At 44.3% G+C, this 19271-nt stretch overlaps 1 protein-coding gene across 5 annotated transcripts in view; it reads left to right on the top strand.

The window, feature by feature from the left end:
- The window catches only part of EVC2 (EvC ciliary complex subunit 2), a 168672-nt gene that overhangs the window by 131258 nt on the left and 18143 nt on the right, over nt 1-19271 (top strand). For 4 of the 5 annotated variants that reach the window (XM_050947364.1, XM_050947365.1, XM_050947363.1 and 1 more), the window contains 3 exons: nt 56-283; nt 5085-5296; nt 7379-7466. In XM_050947364.1, coding sequence (XP_050803321.1) covers nt 56-283; nt 5085-5296; nt 7379-7466 — 528 coding nt within the window. Of the gene's footprint in view, nt 1-55; nt 284-5084; nt 5297-7378; nt 7467-7870; nt 7963-19271 lie in introns of those variants that run through there. The other variant, XM_050947367.1, reaches the window with a different exon arrangement.

The raw sequence follows: 19271 nt of genomic DNA, 5'->3' as shown, positions 1-19271 counted from the left end.
TTCCTTATCAGGTTTTTGTTAATCTTATTACATTTGGTGTTTCATTATTTTCCAGGTCCGTAATGAGTTGCTGCTTGAAAAGGAGAATCAGTTGCATTCTCGGGAGAATAAACTTGGAGAGTCGATTGCAGCTTTACAGTTCCAAAAGACTGATAAGAAGTCCAAAACATTGGAGATTTACACCGCTATCATAAGTGTACAAGCTTTGCTTCTGGAAGAATTGAGCACATCAAAAATACTATCAGAATCAGAGTGTACCCAAATTTTAGAGGCACATAATCCTGTAAGTAACAAAGTGCTGAGAAGGATAAACTCTTCATGGGCCAGATCATCAGCTGGTGTAGCTTCATTGACTGCAATCAAACTAGGTTGATTTATACTAGCTCAACATTTGACCCATTATTTCTATAGTTTTGGCAGGGTGTGTGTGTGCATTTATATGAAATCTTTATGTGAAAGAAATACAGATAGAAAGTTACAGTACTGTTTAAACAGAAGATAAGAATATTATAGCTAGAAAGATATTATTATTTATTATTAGTGTTACGGTAGCACCAATAGGCCCCAATTGATATCACAGCCTCTCTTGATAAGATGAATTAATATTTTTGACAGGTAACTAACTAATATTTCATTATCTTGGTCAAACAGTAAAGGGCAGGGGAGTAACTCTGACTGAATACTAGTAAATAATTTTCATGGCCAACTTGCAAAATTTGTCACATTTATGGTAGTGAGAGCTATGTGATAAATTGCCCGTTCATGTGATAAGCTTGAGTTATTGTGCACACAGTGTTTACGGTCAGTCTCTCTCCCTCTCTCTCGTTGTGCATGTGCACACAGTTTAAATAACAAAATCTTCAGAAAAAGCTTTTGCTTCCTTTTGTCAATTTTTTTTACAAAATTGGCAGTTTCAGAATCCTTTTGGGTTTTTTTAGTTCTATGCTATATAGTCATAGGGAAATGTGTGTGTGTTTGTGACTGTCAAAGTGGGAATTGGCAGAGCACTGAAGCAGAACAAACAGAATAGGTTTTTAAAAGTTAAACCTTTTTGCTAGAGGGCATCATTAGACAGATACCAGTGTGAAAACTCCTGCTTAAAATTTAATACTGTCCTCTCTGGAGAGCCTTTCTTAAAGTGACGATATGTTAGTTTAAATATGCTGTTCTGAGTTTGTTTAATGAAACATTGTATTAAACCTGTAATAGCTATTTACAGTGACAAGAGAAATAAGATCAATGCTCATTACAGCATTAAAAGTAATTTCATTTTGATTTAGTGCCTGTTTTGAAATCTTAGCTGTGATGCCTCCAAAAAAAACTTGACAACAGTTAGGCCACTGTTGTGCTGCGACTACTGCCTGTCATGCTGACCAATGATATTTCATTGATTCCTTGTACTTCTCCATCAGTCTGTCTGTGTCCCTCTGTCTCTTATGTTATACTTGTATTGTAAACTCGGTGGAGTAGAGGCCTCCTTTTTGTTCTGTGTTTGTACAACACCTAGCACAATGGGGTCCTCATCCTTGACTGGGACTCCTAGGCACTGCAAAAATACAAATGATACAATAATTACAGCACTGTACCAGTATGCTGAGACGCTACCAGGTCACTAATACTCCAGCACTTGCACGGGTGTTCAGAGGAAGGGGTATAAATAGGGCTGCTGGAGACACAGAAGAGAAAGAGAGAGTATGTATGCTTATCCAGGCTGTGAGGGCTGGGTTGAGCTCTAGATTGGGGAAGTTTCTCTTTGTTACTATTTGTGCTTATGCTACCTGTTTTTCTTGGTTTATATAGACCAGAGGTGGCCAGCCTGAGCCTGAGAAGGAGCCAGAATTTACCAATGTACACTGCCAAAGAGCCACAGTACTACGTCAGCAACCCCCCATCAGATCCCCCCCGCCCCACTCCCAGCACCTCCTGCCCACCGGCAGCCCCGCCAATCCACACCTCTCCCTCCCTCCCCGCACCTCCCGATCAGCTGTTTTGTGGCGTGCAGGAGGCTCTGGGTGAGAGGGTGTGAAGTGAGGGCACTGCAGGCTCAGAGGAGAGGGCGAGAAGGGGTGAAGTGGGGGCAGGGCCTGTGGCAGAGCCTGAGGTTGAGCAGTGAGCATCCCCCAGCACATTGGAAAGTTGGCACCTGTAGCTCCAGCCCCAGGGTCGGTGCCTATACAAGCAGCCGCATATTAACTTCTGAAGAGCTGCATATGGCTCCGGAGCCACAGGTTGGCCACCCCTGATGTAGACTGTCTCCTGCTGAATAAACTTCCCTGCCTGTTGCTACATTTTTTTACAGTCTTAGAAACCTGTTAATTAAAAACCACTAACACCTCATCAGATGATTGCTTGTAATTCATCTGATGTAACCATTCAGTAGAACGAATGAATGGTTAACTGTATGTTAACTTCATTAATCTCTCTACTAATAGCATGTTTTTATTTCTGGCACTAGCAGTTAGTCTGCATTTGTTATTTGTGTTATGGATGTGCATAGGGCCCCATTGTATTAAGTGCTGAACGTAGATAGGGTGACCAGACATCCTATTTTTAAAGGGACAGTCCTTTATTTAAGTCCTCTTGCAGACGTCCTGATTTTTTTCTTAAAAATGGGCAAATTGTCCCATACTTTCTGTCCCCTCCCCCCCCATCAGTGCTGGCGAGATCCCTGCTCACCAGCCTCCCACCCGCCAGTGGTGTGGAGGGGACAGGGGGAGAGGTGTCCAGTAGCTGACATTGGGAGTGGGTGTGCAAGGCTGGTGTTGAGGCAAAGATGCAGCACGGAGAGCCGTCCGTTCCCCCTGCTGGTCCGCCATTGCAGCCCACACTGACCGGCACTGGTTGCGCACTGCAGCGGCAGTTGAGTGCGGGCAGGCACAAGGCGGCTGCCGATTACCTCGCCTATGCTACCCACTCATCAGCCCTTTATGTGCTCCCCCTCTCGCTGTCCTCGCCCTGCTTTGCTCCTTCGCCACCCCAGCCCCACTGCTCCTCCGTATCCCCACCCAATGGAGCAAGTACCATTTTCAGCACTGTGCAGAGAGCTAGTCTTGGTCAGAGCGCTCAGCTCAGCTCACCGGCAGGCTCCTTCCTTCCCCCACTGACTCTGGCTGGGCTGGCACCCTGGGAAAGCCCAAGACCCTCCAGCCTGGGGCACTGGCCAGAAGAAGCCAAGCCCTGCATGTACCAAAGCACCGCACAGCGCTGGCATGGGGAAGCCTCTCTGCCCCTCAGCTAAACTCTGGAATGGCAGGGGATGTGTGTGTGATGCAATTTCCAGCCTGTGCATGCCCCAGACCTGCAGGTTCCACAGCAGCCACCGGGGCAGAGGGATTAGTACCCTCTTCTCTCACACACACACACACACACACACACACACACACACACACACACACACACACACACACACACATCCTGCCCTGTGTCTTGCCCCTAGGGAGCGCAGGACTGCTTAGTCCCCTAGGCGCTCTCCCCTATTGAGTCACCTCTCTGGCTGCAGTTGCTGAAGCCCCTGCAGTCAGGTTCTCTGGGCCCTGATACACAATGCATCCTTAGGGCTTAACTCCTTCCTACCCAGACTGTAGATGTAGGCAGTTGGGTTACATCCATGGTCAGCAGCAGCCTGGAAGTGTTAACTGCCTTTCGACACTGTGTGGGCAGGAAGAGACAAGCTGCTTCCAGCCACACAGAAGGGAGAGTGAGGGAGAAGAGATGAGCTCTGCAAAGACATGGGCCAGGTCATCCCTTCCCCATCTCCTCCCACCTTGAGGCTGGAAGTAGCTCCTGTCCCTTCCCTCCCGCACAGTGCTGAAAGGCTGCTGCTGGCCACGTTCTGGTGTGAACCCTGGCAGAAATCTGGGGATGGGAGGCATGTGACCCTGCATGTCTCCCCACTTGCTGCCTTGGGAAGATGTGGCGCCAGGTACCAGGACAGATGGTCCATCCCAGAGGTCCAACCAGGCATGGAGGGCGGAGAGCGCCGGGCAGGAGGGGTCGGTTGGTCACCTCTGTGTGAGAGAGTGGTGTACGGGAATGTGTGTGTCACCTCTCCTCATGTGAACCCTAAAGCCTTAAAGATAAGAAGGTAAATAAAAAGAATCCAACCACGCAGTATGTTTTTAACAGGGGCTTACTCAACTTGATGTTAATTTGAATATTTGTACTTCATAGTTCTGATTGATTGCCATTGAACTCGCTTGAGTGGGCTGAAGCCCACGAAAGCTGATGCTCAAATAAATGTGTTAGTCTCTAAGGTGCCACAAGTACTCCTGTTCTTTTTGCGGATATAGAATAACACGGCTGCTACTCTGAAACCAGTAATTTTACCAGGTGTGCGGTATCTTCTCAATTTTACAGGTGGGTAACAAAGGCACAGAGATCTTAAGTGACTTGGGCATGGTCATAAAGGAAGTCTGTGACAGAACTGGGAACTGAACCCCATGTCCTTAGTCCTAGTCTAATGGCTTAACCACACAGCTATCCTGTCTGTCGTATTAATTATGCAGCTAAGACAAGGATTTTTAAAATGACACTATTAAGCGAGGCCTCCTAAACAATTTCTAGGAAGGGTTCTTGTTTGACTGTAGAACTATTGTTTTGTTACTCTGATTTTATTATGTTGAGTAGTAGTCAATATTTTCCAATTTGAAACCTTTTTAGTATTAGTAGTTGATTTAGTATAACTAAAAATTGTCTGCATGAGTTTCTCACATTGTGTTTCAGTAACTTTACCCTGCTTATAAATGAGGTAGCTGTCTGACGTTTCAATCTGAGTCATATGGATATTATACATTCTAAGTGTCTCCTATGTTGGAAAGTTTCAGACAGTATTGCGCTTTAGCACAGCAACAATTTACTGGTATCTTGAAGCATTGTTTGGATGCTCATTGCCTACTAGTCAGGTTTAGTGAAGCCGTCACAATGAACTGGAAAGTGTAGTGATCACAAGCAATTGGAAAGAATGAGAACAGAATAAAGTAATATTGCAAATCAATGATACCATCTTTTTCTTAACTCCAAATGAAAATTGTTCTTCCAAGGTGAATTGAGAGTTATTCTTATCATTGTACATTTTCAAACTCTAGGAGATTGAAGAACTTGACAGAAAGTTGGAATATGAAATGTTACATAAGGAGACGGCTCAGCAGCAGCACCTATTGAATAGGCAGAGATGGACTCCAGATGGATTGGGACTTTCAGATGAAGTTGTGGAAATTAATGCAGAGAGACAGATGTCTGCTCTGCTGTGTCTGGCATTGAATAAGTGTAAGCAATTAGTAAATCTACATCGGCAAAGGTAAGGCTTTTTGATATTAAGTAAGACCCCCTTTCTATATCTTAGTCATTGCAAGCAGTCTTCAGAGAATGTAACATACCGTATAGAACCAGCAAGCTAAACATTCATTCTGTAAACTCTTCAGGGCAAGGATTTATGTCTTCATGAAGAGCGCCCTACTCTGCTGGAGGATTCTGGGCACCATTGCAATATATCCATTCAATAATAATAAATCCGTTGACTGTGAAAATGTATTTGAAATGTAGTGCCTTACCTTACAATCAGTCTTTCTGGGATCAACCAGCAGGCTAATGCTAATACCCCACATTATCAAGCACAAGACAAGGGTTGGTTCCAGTTCACTCAGGCTCAAGAAAACAGAATGAAAGCCACAGTCTCTGGGAAAATATTTCCAATCAGATGCAAGCCACTTGAATTTCAATTCCACCTGCATCCATTTTGCTGCACATTGAATATACTTTTTTGTTATGAGTGTTGCTAGGATAAACCAATTGTTCTAGTGAAAGAGGCCATTTTTAGTTACACACATGCCTTGAGTTTCATGTAGCACTATGAGAGAGAGCTTTGTATCACTAAGTAGATGTCACTTGGACTGATTTGTAAGGAATGGCATTGACAGGCTTCAAAAGGAGCCATGTCCTCTGCCTTCTGGATCAAGAATTTCAGATTGGGTAATATGCCATCTGGTGTACGTGAATTCCCAGAGCTATTTTAATTGTTAAAGGGCCAGTCCACAGTGGGATCTAGAGGAATGTTTCTATGTCTTGCTGCAGAAGACTGGGGAAAATAAGTGGGTAGGTAGGTCATTACCCTCCCTCCAGCCGCAGGACAGAAGTCCAAGCTAACCTCTCAGCAGGCACTGTAAAGAAACAGCAAGAAGAGCAATCTAGCTTGAAAACTTGGTGGAGGCAAAAAGTGTCCAGCCCAGGTCCAAATGACCCAGAAAGATGAAAAAAATGTCTTTGGGCTTGAGTCTGAAAAAAGAAAATAATCAGTTATCAGTGAGCAACTCTTAGCCTGAGAAGACTCACAACCTGGTAAGTACTGTGCATGAGCTTTGAAAAGGACACAGGGGGAGAGGGGAATCAACTATCAGCGTGTGTTGAAGATGTTTCAGATCTGAGTTTTGTAACTCGTGCTCTGCACACTTGCTGAGTGGCTGGAGACCATTACTCCTCATTTTTCGGACTCTGTTTTTTATTACACCACTCTAAGTCTCATTTCTTCTCCAACTCTGGCATTAAAGTCTCCCAGAAGTAGAAGATTGACTTCTCTGGTATAAATTTGATTGTCATCCAAATCAGAACAGAACTGTTCTTATATTCCCCCTGTGCTGTTCAGGTTGGTGTACAGGCTCTGATAAGAGTCTCAAAGATGTCACTGTCTTTGCTCTGTTCTGAAGATCTGCCTGCAAGGCAAAGTGTCAAACATTAACATCCTTGAAAGAGCAAAAACAACCAGCATTGTGACAGGAATTATTAAAGCCCAGCTTAGATGGACAGGTCATGATATCAAAATAAGTGCTGAATAACTCCTGAAAAACATCCTCTATAGTAAGCTGAAACTCAGAAACCTTGGGAAGAGTTGTCAACAATAACTTTCAATAGAATCTCAACTCATGCAGCATAAATATAGGTGACTTAGAAGACACAGCCAAGAACAGACTTGAATGGAGAGAAGCTATTGCTAAAGGTTGTAAATACTTTGAGAAAGACAGTTGTGAAAACTGATTGAAAAAAGGGCCAAGCTTCATGCCAAGTCTTCAGCAGGAGCCTGCTCGTTCCCATGCAATACTGGTTCATTCCCATGCTCCTTGTAGATTGGACTGTGCAGTCACAACAGAACACATGAAATGTTTTGCTGTCATCAGATATGTTGGACAGTAACACTGCACGGTCTGGCTCTTGGAGAAAAGGGGAAGAAGTGTGGTGTTCTTAGTTTGTTTGAAGAGTTGTGTGGTAAAGCTTTTAACGAAATCAGCCAGTAAAATGTTTTCTGAATGGATGAATTTTGGACATTGATTTCTTATCACAGGAAGTACTGTGCCTGGGAAGATAATACTAATTTCATCTTTCCTTTCAGCTTACAAGAAGAGCAATGGAGTGATGTGGTGCTTGAAGATCTTCTGGAGAATATAGAAATGGATACGTTTTTGGCACTTTACAGGCAGGTAAGGGTGTAATTGAATGAATTCCCACTTTTTAATCTCTGCTGTATCTGGAAATCAGTTAAGTGAACAAAAAGAGTAATTTCATTGAGATCATAACAGTAGACACTGTGCTCAGTAGTAAATACTTTCCATTGCGTATCATGTTTGTATAAAATTTGCATTTCACTCAGCTTGGACAGTGAAAATTATCTGGTGAGTTACTTGTGTATAGACAGTTTCACTTTCTGGTTTTCATGTGTTAGAACAATGCTGTTTAGATTTCTGATGCTGATGGAGAATATTTATATTGAAAAACTTATATGTACATATATATATTGATGTGAATATTCTTCAGCAGTATTCTGAACATTAATAAACACCATGCTCTCTCTCTCTCTTTTTTTTTTTTTTTTGTTCACACACAGTCATTTAAGAAGAAATAAACAAGTGGCCACATCACAAAACCACCTCTTCAGCTAACATTATTCATCACCCTTGTTGGCTGTCTACGCTTAAATGGCATGGAAAAATGAACTACTGTCTCTCACTCACAGGTTTTCCCTCCAGGCTATGACTGAGGCATCTGGGCAGTGCTATGAAATTTAGCAGTTTTACTACCTGTGTCGTGCTTAATCCACAGAAAAGACAGCCTCCAGGGCTCTCACTCCATAAGCTGTCACATACACAACGGATTATTTAAACCAATTTAAAAAAAACAACGGGCTCCTGAAAGTAAAAAGTTGAACAAAATAGAAGTATTTTTTAGGAGTCCTGACTTTGGCAATGTCCCTAGAACTATTATATTTTTAGAGTTAAAGAAACAAATTTCATAATCCACATTCAAATACGTAAAGTCTCAGCCATATTATTGCCCCTCCAAATTTTTCCTCCAAGAAAGACTTGCTATCTTTTTCCTTATAGTTCTTTGCGACTTAAGTCACATATTCATCACCATGATGCACGTTATATTGTCCCCTTCATCTGTGATTTAACAGAATAGTGTATCAACTGTTGATTACTTAGCAATGGATAAAGTTTGTTATGGTGATGACAACATACCAGATAACCTGTCTGTTTTTTTGACTGTGTTGTTTTGTATGTCCTTTGAGTATGTCTACACTACAGACCTTACAGTAGCACAGCTGTCCCGTATAGCTGCTTTATGTCGAGGGGAGAGAGCTCTCCCGTTGGCATAATTATACCACCCCCCACAAGTGGTGGTAGCTATGTCGGCGGGAGATGCTCTCCCACCAACATTGCACTGTCCACACTGATGCTTTTGGCGGAGAAACTTAAGTCTGTCAGGTCTGTGTGTTTTTCACACCCTTGAGCAACAGAAAAATTAATAAATAAAAGTACTTGTGTAGACAAGGTCTTAGTCTGTTTTAAAGCTTATTATTCTGCTGTATATTTGTGTTCATCGCATATGATAAAAGTTGTCAAAGTTGTCATGACCAGCATTATCAACCTATTAGTTTTAAATTCAGACTTTTTCATTCCCTTTGCTGTATTTGATTTTCTTCTTTGCTTTTCTTTCTCTAAAACATTTTATCAAACCATCTCCGCAGCATGTTGGCTTTGACAGTTTGACATACGGAAAGCAGACATGGCTGCCAGTAATCACTGAATTCTATTTCATCCATAAATTCCCTCCCATTATATTTCCATCTCCACAGCTTACTGCACACAGAGTTCACAACATTTTGTCAGGACTCTATTTGTGCAAGTAATAGGAATAAAAAGCTTGCAGCCAGAGAAAAAATTTCTGCTGCACGCTTTTGTAGATTATTTCCCACAACATTATAAATATTCATGAGATGGTAACTTTTTTAAGCTTAGTTCTAAATTTGTGAATCTGTAAATTCTGTACCTGTTCATAACCTTTTTTTGTAATTTGCACAATACTGCTAAGAGACTTTCCAACTTTTTTTTTAATAATTTATTTAGTTGTGGAACTATACAAGATTTAACAAAATTCTTTTGACAACAACAAGAAGCTACATTTTAAGGGGCAGTGAAAGTTGCATCATCTTTGGATGGTTGGTTCAAGTGAGGCCCTTTCCGCTAATCCCTGGTGACAGTCTGCTTGGTAATTGAAGATTGCAGGGTACTTTTCCAAGAGAGAAGAAGATAATCTTTGGTCCTGTTCAACATTCCCCTCTCTTAATAGAATAGGTTCTGGTGTTAAAGGTTTTGTGTAAAAACATAGTGCTTCAAATACAGTACCTTAAATATGGAAGGTGTTAGATAAAGCCAAACCCTATTTAACATCAGGAGAAAATAAACCATCAGATCAGGTATAGAATTGCAAGTATTTTTCAATATATGTGAACTTCACTGATTTCATGCTTTAGAGCATTTGTCATGTGCCTTCATCATTTGGTGAACTCTTTTCATGCTAATTTTTTTCCAACTTCTCATTATATATTTATTCTGCACCATATGGTGTTGCTGCAAATTATGAACAGAGTGCAGGCTTTAAACAGCATAGGTCAACTGTTCCACTGTTAGCACTCCCAATACTATCTCTTGGTTGAATTACAAGACATTTAAACGTGCTATTTTCTGATAAACACTTAGACTAATTAGGAGAATAGTTTGGAGCCTCAAATTTACCGTCATGTAGTTTATTTAGCAATTAAGTGGTCTCAGGAAACCACTCATTTGTGGATCAAGAACACTAAAACCAGAGGATGAATAGTACCATAGGGTCTCAGTCTTGGTGTTAGCTTGCCATGTTACAGAGCATACATGGATAAGCATAGTTAGAGGATGCACAAAACAAGCCAGCTCCTCAATTCCACAGCTAATTTACAGAAGAGTAGTTATCCTGATATGTTCCCTGTTATAGGGAATGCTTTAAGATGTTTGGAGAGGTTATTCCTTGGTTGCTGTTGTCTGGAAGGATCAGAGTTTGAATAAACACTATCTCCACTATCTCCAGGCATCTGTATCGCTGATTGTGTGTGTTTATTCAGATTCTGTGGCATTTAAAGAGCCAGTGGTTGGTGCATTCACCTAATGCATGATGAAAGGTGGAGAAACAACCCCCTAACAATAGCTAAGTACTACCATTGCTGAGTCTCATTCATTTCAATGGGAACCTTTTCCCCAAATTGATTTTGTGTTAGTTTTTAAAGGAGTTTTCCACATGTTTCAGACAAAAGGTGGTGTCTTTCTTTTGGGGTCTGTATGAACTGGAAAGGTGGTCCAAAAGCAAATAGAGACATTTCATAACCCTGGTGACCACAGGAATTAGGAGTCCTGTAGCTTAGCAGTAACTAATTCTCTGATAGAATGAAGGGGGAAAGAACATGGCTCTTCTCTGCTAGTTACCACAGAAGGATGATAAGAAGTTTTGGAGCTCTCTGATACTCTTTGTGATGCTGCTCCAGAAATCTCACATCACCAGAAAATAGATGGACAGTGCAGCCAGCTAGAAGGTGTTGCCTTCCTGTAATGAGTTTTGCTGGGTTTCTAACAAGAAGCACAGATGCATTATAAAGCAACTTGGAAAGAACATAGTATGAATTTTTCTAAGTGGAAGTTTCAAAGCATGGTTCAGCAGATGGATAACCTTGCTTGTATGTATCTTATGGTTTCCTCAGACTTAGCGCTCTAGCAAGTGAACAGAGTGACTCTGGATATTTACCAGTTTATTAAGACAGAGACATTTGAGATCAGAGAGAATTTATAGCACTTCCATTACTTTACTATAATTGAAAATCAGGTACTCTATGTATCATATACTTGGAGAATTGAGCTTCATGTTTTGTACATACAATTCCCTGGACAACTTAGTTTCCACATGTTCAATATAAATCTGCCTTTCCTGTATGTTTTTTTTTAATTTGCTTATATATAACATAAGCAAGGAGCTGTCCTTTGCTTTGGGCATGCTTGCATTATCCAGTTTCTACAATAAATATACAGATACAGCCCTACAGATACTGTATAAAATCCCATGCCACAGCAGCTATAATAGTAAAAACCCACTAACTCTCAGCCTGACTACTTGCCATATGCCTGAGAAGAAAAATGGGCCTTGTAGTATGAATATTCTACTAATAAAACACATAGTGTAGCATGTTCCTGATCTCTGTGTGTTTAATCCTGTGTGTTATAGAAAGCAAAGCAATAGTGTTGGAAACCATATAAAGTCTGTGATTTACAATGTATAGAATATAGATTAGAATGGCAAACGTTAAGCAACCGTAATTATAGGAGTTGCTGCCTCTGCCTCTTCAAGTCATCCATTTTCCTCTTAATGTTAAATGGAATTTTCCCCATTGGGCAAATTTTCAGCACTGCCATAAGTGGACAGATCTCCCACTGAACTAAATGGGCACTCCAGTGTGGTGTCTCAATGCGGAGCACAGAAAATTCTCACACAACACAGCTATAAGCAAGTAAAAAATCTTCCTCTTCATTATTACTTCTACCTCCTTATATAGTTAAATTCAGTTACATAAGGACTAGCCATGCTTACTGACGTTGTACATACTGATCATATAATTGGACAAAAGCATACTATCACGCGCGCAGCATGCACAAAGCAACAATCCTGTCAGGCACATAAAAGGCCCTGTTTTACTGTACTATGCAAGGTCAGATAAAACTCAGACAGTCACATGTATTTTTCCAGACTTGACTGTGACAAATTGCGGCCTAAAATACACGATAGTTTGCCCACAATTCCCCCATTTTTATTAAATGCAGAGTCTACAAGGCGCTGCAAGCTGCGCTGAATACACTGAATTATGCAAGGAATGAAAAGTAGCAATAACAGATGCCCAGCAAAAGAACATAATAAATGTATGAGCTAAAGACACAAGCCAACTGGGCCAACCAAACCTGCGAGCCAAGCCCACAGGGGATCATCATTTTGTTTTATGCTTAGCGCATAAGCCTTAAGCATAGCAATTTGCTGTTGAATACGATTAATATATCAGTCAAATTAAAACAACACATTTCCTTTACAGCTTCACATCCCCAAGTGTTCTTGCAACAACAAAAACATCAATAGCCGCTCGATTATCCAGGACAGCATGCCGCAATTCCTGCTGTTCCTGGTTCATATCCAATAGCACTAGATGTAGTATTATGGTTTTAGCCAATACCAGGGCCAAGCTCGGCCAAATTATTCCATATCCTACTGCCAAGCCCGGAAGAACCCACCATGAAGCAGCATAAAAGAAACATATTCAGCCTTACTAAGCAAGGGTCACATTCCCATTACATTCAGGGGTTAAAGGGGAAGCACAGCCGTTTAACTCGTGAGTGGGTGGTTCGATCAAGCAAGGTTGCAGAAGGCCATTATAGGAACCAAACGACTAAGACAACATGGGGTAGTAGACAATTGGCAGGAATATAATTAAACGTACGACTTCCACAGGTAAAAAACCACCCACTCGGCAAAGGGACAATGAGCATAATTACTGGTTACATTTTGAGGGGTTGTACAATTCCAGCGGATTGGCCCAGTGCGCAGGCAGCCTTTTATTGGCGATGATTGGAGCAATTTACTATGCGCGCACACGTATTATTGGGATGATTGGCAACAAAGGGGGTATAAAAGTTTGCACAGCGTCGGGGGAAGAGAAAGACGGGGGGTACCACCCCAATTAACAGCTGGGAATATTGTATTATTGATTCATTGACGCCGTCCGATACCACTGCAAATTACACAAGCCAGAAGATTTCGGTATAGGTAAATCTTCAGGTGCTTTACAACAGGCACAAGGGCATGTGCCCAACACAGCCATGCATATCGGGTGCAACAGTTAAACAAAATTCAGATTGATTAAGCACATTAGCCAGTCGCACCCAAATATTATAGCGCAAGCGCTGTTCTAAATCCGGCGCGGCTGCAGCAGGCACTAAAATCATACAGAACAATAGTCCAATTATCCAACACATCTTGATCTCAAGTAAAAAGAAAACGAAGGTCTGGAATATCGTCGTCCTGGTTGTGCGTCCCTCCGGGTCACTCGGTGGGTCACTCGGTGGTTGCTCCGGTTACTGCGGGCAAGCCACGTCGAACCCACTATTCGCGGGCAGCCATCTAGGACCTGTAGCAGTAGAGACACAAGCATAACCCCTTCCCCATGTTAATAAATCCGCGGGAACCTTGCCACTTTTGGATCTGTATAATTAAACCATCGACTTGTGGACGGGGCAACTGACATCTTGGCCCGTAGCACCAGCAAGGGTGCCGCATAACTGGTGGGGACATTATGGGGTCCTACCTGTAGCCAATTAGCACATATAAAGCCTTTGAAAGGCGAGCATTGGGGTGTACGAGACAATGGATCAGCATCGGGGGGCAACTCCCCCTTTCTGTTTTAACAAAGAGAAGTTTCAGGGAGGGCCATGAGAACGTTCCACATAGCTTGGGCCGGTGGAGTTGCCAGGCACACCGGTAACATGGGGAAATTCCCCATAGAGAAAAGAAGCGAGCTGTCGACGAGAAAATATATCCGCACCATTGTCAGTCTTGATGGACGCGGGAATGCCCGTACACAGCAAGCAACCTGCAATGTTTAATAACATCTCGGGAGCCAGTACTGGTCAATGCTGTTGCCCATATAAATCCTGAAAAGGTATCCACTGTAACATGAACATATTTGAGGGAGCCAAACTCAGGAAAAAGGGTGACGTCAGTTTGCCAAATCTCTAAGGAAGACAAACCGCGAGGGTTAACACCGGAGGCAAAAGAAGGGGGCAGAACATGTTGCTGGCAACTAGGGCAAGAGGCCACAAGGGCACGGGTAGTGGACAATGAAAGCTTAAATTGTCTGGCTAAGGCACGGGCAGATTGGTGAAAAAAGTCATGTGAGAGACGAGCCTGAGCAAAAGAATCAGGGACATGGACCGAACCAACCAATTGGTCAACAATGGCGTTGCCCTGGGCCAGACCATCCACAATACCAGAATGACTGCGAATATGAGTAATAAAATACGGACAGGACTGGCATCAAAGTAAATGCCAAAGTTTTAAAAGGGCCTGCCACAGGACAGGATTAGGCACTTGTTTCAAAAGAGAACGTTCCAAGCGGCTCGTAACACCCACAGCATAAGGGAGTCACTGACAATATTAAGGGGGGGTGGTAGGCACTTAGCAAAGGCCGAATAATGGCTTGAAATTCCAAAAACTTGCAAAGATCCTTCAGCGACCACCATTTCATGATGCCAGGCACCGCAGTATACCACAAAATGGCTGCGCGAGCCATTTGCCGCTTGCATCAGTAAACACAGTAAGTCCCTGGACAGGGGAAGATTGTCGCATAACAGCCTTTTCCAAATGAATTGTCAGCTGATAAAGGCGGTGAGGGGGATAGTGATTGGTAAGTCGACCAGTATAACTTAATAAGGCAACAGCAAAAGAAACATCAGTAAGCAAAAAATGTGAGATAATAACGGAGCATTAAAAGGCACAGTAAATAACATCAGGATCAGCTCCCGTAATTGGCAACAGTACGGGAGCGAGCGGTCAGAAGAAGTGATGCAATAGCCTCTAGTCGAGTGGTAACCGTTTTGGAAAGTTGGGAAGAGGGAAAATCCATTCAAGGCAAAACAAGGGGATCAGGGAGATCATGAAGCCATTGAAAAAGTAGCGCCTCCAGGGAGGTATCTCTTGAGAGTATTGCCAGGGACACAGGCGATCGCCGAAGAATACGACCGGAATACCGAAGGTGATCTTATCGGCAATAGTACGAAGAGCAGCTTTATGGTGCGGTTTGCAAGGATCGAGTTCAGCTGGATCACGGCCTCCTTTAAGAAGTTGAAGAAGGGGAGCAAGATCCTCATTAGAAATGCCGCAAAGTCCACGGACCCATTGTAAGTCGCCGACCAGACGTTGAACATCATGCAAGTTGTGAATGGTAAGATTAAAAGTCAGTTTTTGAGGTCGCACAATGGAATCCGTAATGCGCATGCCTAAATAAAAATAAGGCGCTTGTCGCTGAACCTTGTCCGGAGCTATAGTGAGGCCAGCAGACTGCAGTACAGAGGTAATCTCCGAGATAGCTGTTTCAGGATTAAGAGTTGCTGCAGCAAAAAGGATATCATCCATATAATGATAAATAAGCCAGTCGGGATGTGCACAACGAAGGGGCCGCAATGCCCAGGCCACATAAAACTGGCAGATGGTGGGTGAGTTTTTCATGCCTTGCGGAAGCACTGTCCATTGATATCGTTGAGCGGGTTCAGCCTTGTTTACAGAAGGGACTGAGAAGGCAAATTTATCCCTGTCGTCAGGATGAAGAGGAATTGGTAAAGAACAGTCCTTTAAAATCAATTATAAGTAAAGGCCAGTTGCGCGGAAGCATCGTAGGGGTGGGTAAGCCTGGCTGGAGGGCCCCCATATCCTTCATAACTGCATTTATTGCTCGCAAATCATGCAGCAGACGCCATTTTCCCGACTTTTTGGGGATAGTAAAAATTGGAGTATTCCAGGGGCTAAGAGAGGGCTCAAGGTGACCCTTTTCAAGTTGTTCTTGAACCAGTTCGTGTACATGGGCGAGCTTATGAGCTGGTAACGGCCATTGAGCGACCCACACTGGAGTAGAGGTTAACCATTCCAACCGTAGGATCGGCCGCCCCTCAATGGCCGCTAAGCAAAAGGTGAGTTTTGTAAAACGACTCCCCACTGACTTAAACAGTCACGGCCTAAGAGCCAAACGGGAGCAGAAAGAACATAAGGACGCACCTTTGCGGTTGTAGTAGGGTCCTCATCGTCGCAAATTGTGATATAATACGTACTGATGTGAGTGGGTTGGGTTCCACCAATGCCCCTAACCGAGGTCGCGGCATCTTGTAAGGGCCAGGAGTCGGGCCAAAACTGAATCGGGACAACAGTCACATCAGCTCCAGTATCCAAAAGGGCATCAATGTCGGATCTGGGCGGCCATCAGGGCCATGTAGACACAGCCATCCGGGAAGGTTTTACGTTGAGTTACTGTCATGGCAAAAGCTACCTGTGGAGAATCTGTAGAGCCAAATCCATGAGGGCCACGTTCCGTTAATTTAGTCTTTGGCACGGAACTGAGAAATGGAATCAGCTGGGCGATACGAGTGCCAGCTGCAATATTAACTGGAGGGAAGAGGGCCCGGACCATTATTCCGATGTTTCCAGTATAGTCCGCATCAATAAGGCCAGGTAGCACAAAGATTCCTTGTTTAGACATAGAGGAACGGCCGATTAGAAGAGCACTAAGTCCGTATCCCAAGGGGCCATTCACTACCGAGGGAACGACTTGCACCTTATCGTTGTCCAACGTTACATCTGCGGCTGTGGCCAAGTCCACTCCGGCACTTCCTCGGGTGGCTCCTGTGAGGTATTCCAAACAACCGGCTTGGGGTTGGGAGATACTTGTATCTTCGCGCCCCCCCGGCGGGCGCTCCGCGTCCCGTTTCCCTGAAGCGGCGTACCGTCCTTCTTGAAACGAGACCGGCACTCGGATGCACGGTGCCCAAATTTGTCACAGCAGTTACAGGTTCCCGCAAAAGCCTTTGTCGTGTTTTCAGTCCCCGCTCGCGCATTCTTATTTGGGCAATCCCTCTTCATATGCCCCGGCTTTCCGCATGCAAAACAAACCCCAGACGGGCGGGAAGGCTTACCGGGTCTTACCAAAGGTTTAAGGGCTACCGCCAATGCGGATGCATGGGCCTTTGCATGTATCTCTGCTTTATCTGTTTCTTCATATATTGACGCTCTGCTGCAGGCCTCCACCATCTCAGTCAAGGAAGCAGTTTTTGGCAGGGTGGCTAGGATACGACGACAAACGGCGTTGGCATTCTGCGTGGCAAGATCGAGCCCAACGGCTGTTTTCGCCTCGGCTGTTAATTTGGGGAGCGATCTATTGCTTCTCGAAGTCGGTCAAGGAATGTTGAATAAGGCTCTGAAGGGCCTTGGACAATTTTTGCATACGGTGGAATTGGTTTACCAATTTGAGGCACATCTTTAAAGGCAGCCAAAGCCAATCTCTGCGACTGCTGTAATATTCGAGGATCAAGGCGGGCTTGTCGTTGTGGATCTGCATAAGCACCAGTTCCCATAAGCATATCCTGAGTAGCAAGACGTAACGGATTATTTATATCCAATTCAATATTTCGTAGTATAGCCAGCTCCACACGCTTTAACCAATTATCCTTCCACAACAGCCGTTGAGTGGGTGTTAAAAGCATATCAGCAAACTTGGACGAATCGTAAGGGCACATAGCTTGTCCAACAAATACTTGCTCCACGAGGGACTGCACATATGGATTATTCATGCCATAAGACATTATAGCCTTCTGTGCCTCACGAATGAGTTTCCAATCCAATGGTGCCCATTGTCGCCGGGTGGGGTTGTTTGGGTCCGGCGTAATAACCGGAAAGGCACTGGGTAGAAATTCTCCTTCTATGCGTGCTTCTTTTATAAGTCCATGCCATCGTCGGACCGGATCAGGCGAGCCCGCTCCAGCGCCTGCAGAGGAATACGCCGGTTGGGCGGTTGGCGGGACTGCAGGCGCAGCCGCTGGACGCGGCGGAACCGCGGGTGGCTGATTAAGAAAAGGATTGGTGTGGCTCGAAGGTTGCAAAGGTCTCGGGGGCGCGGTCAAATGTCGACCTGGTGGTTGCCCACATTCTCCATGGCACCCCAAACGATAGCAACGAGGACAAAGAACATCCGGCGATGGAGTTCCATGGATACCACACGCCCAACGTCCACAGGTGAGACAGGCAGCGGCGTGACCGCCCGTATGCGAGGTGGGATCCGGTGGCTTAGTTTTATGGGCCTTATATTTCTCATAGTCCTGCAAAGTCTTTAAAAGATGAGATTGAGGAGGGACAGGCTCTCCCGCCATACGGGACAAGTGATTCAACATCTCCTGCAACTGGTATCCTTGCCGCCTCATCTCCTCACGAAATTCCGCGGATTCCAAATAGGGAGGGTGATCGATATCCATTTTACCAAAAGAGTTATCCGAATCCGGAGGAAGAGGGACCGTGCAAGGATCAATACCAGTCCCATCAGGGTCAAAACCAGGTGCGGTAGGGATAACTGTGTCCTCTCCTGGCGCGAAAAATTCCTTAGCTCCGACCGGGAACACGACGGGTGACTCGGGCAGCACCACAGGCGATTCATCCTTATCCCCAGCCGGGGACACAACAGGCGGCTCAGGCGGCACCACAGGCGACTCGTTCGTCTTCTTCGATCGGAAAATCTCTTCCACGGCGGCCTGAACTCCTGCTTCGGCAGCGAGTGTCTCCACTATTTTCTTTGCCTTGCACCATATTTGACTAAGGGAGACAGCCTCCTTATTACCGTGGGCGACCGACTCCCACAGATCTGATCCAAGTCGCTCCCAAACAGTCTTGTCGAAGACAGTGTTCGGGGTGATAAAAAATCCTCGTCGCTGCCCCCATTTAAGCAGACGGGACAGTGGTTCAGGGGAAATCTTTTCTCCCTGCCTTTCTGCTGTACGCAGCAGAAATTCGTGCACTGTCTTTTCCTCTACTGACAATGCAGAACCCATATTTTCTTTATAATATGCGGCCGCTCACCTGTGAGCTCACGAACGTCACTCTCGGACGACCAGGAGCCGATATCCCCTCGGTACCTCCTGCCGCGGCCACCACCTCCGCTTTTCTTCTCTCGAGCACTCCGACCAGGTCCTGCCGGATCGGATCACGTCGGGGTCACCAATTGTGGTGTCTCAATGCGGAGCACAGAAAATTCTCACACAACACAACTATAAGCAAGTAAAAAATCTTCCTCTTCATTATTACTTCTACCTCCTTATATAGTTAAATTCAGTTACATAAGGACTAGCCATGCT

This window comes from Gopherus flavomarginatus, chromosome 3, assembly GCF_025201925.1.
Source record: "Gopherus flavomarginatus isolate rGopFla2 chromosome 3, rGopFla2.mat.asm, whole genome shotgun sequence".
Lineage (NCBI taxonomy): Eukaryota > Metazoa > Chordata > Testudines > Testudinidae > Gopherus > Gopherus flavomarginatus.
Note: the sequence above shows the minus strand (reverse complement) of the source record. Positions and strands in the feature narration are given on the sequence as shown.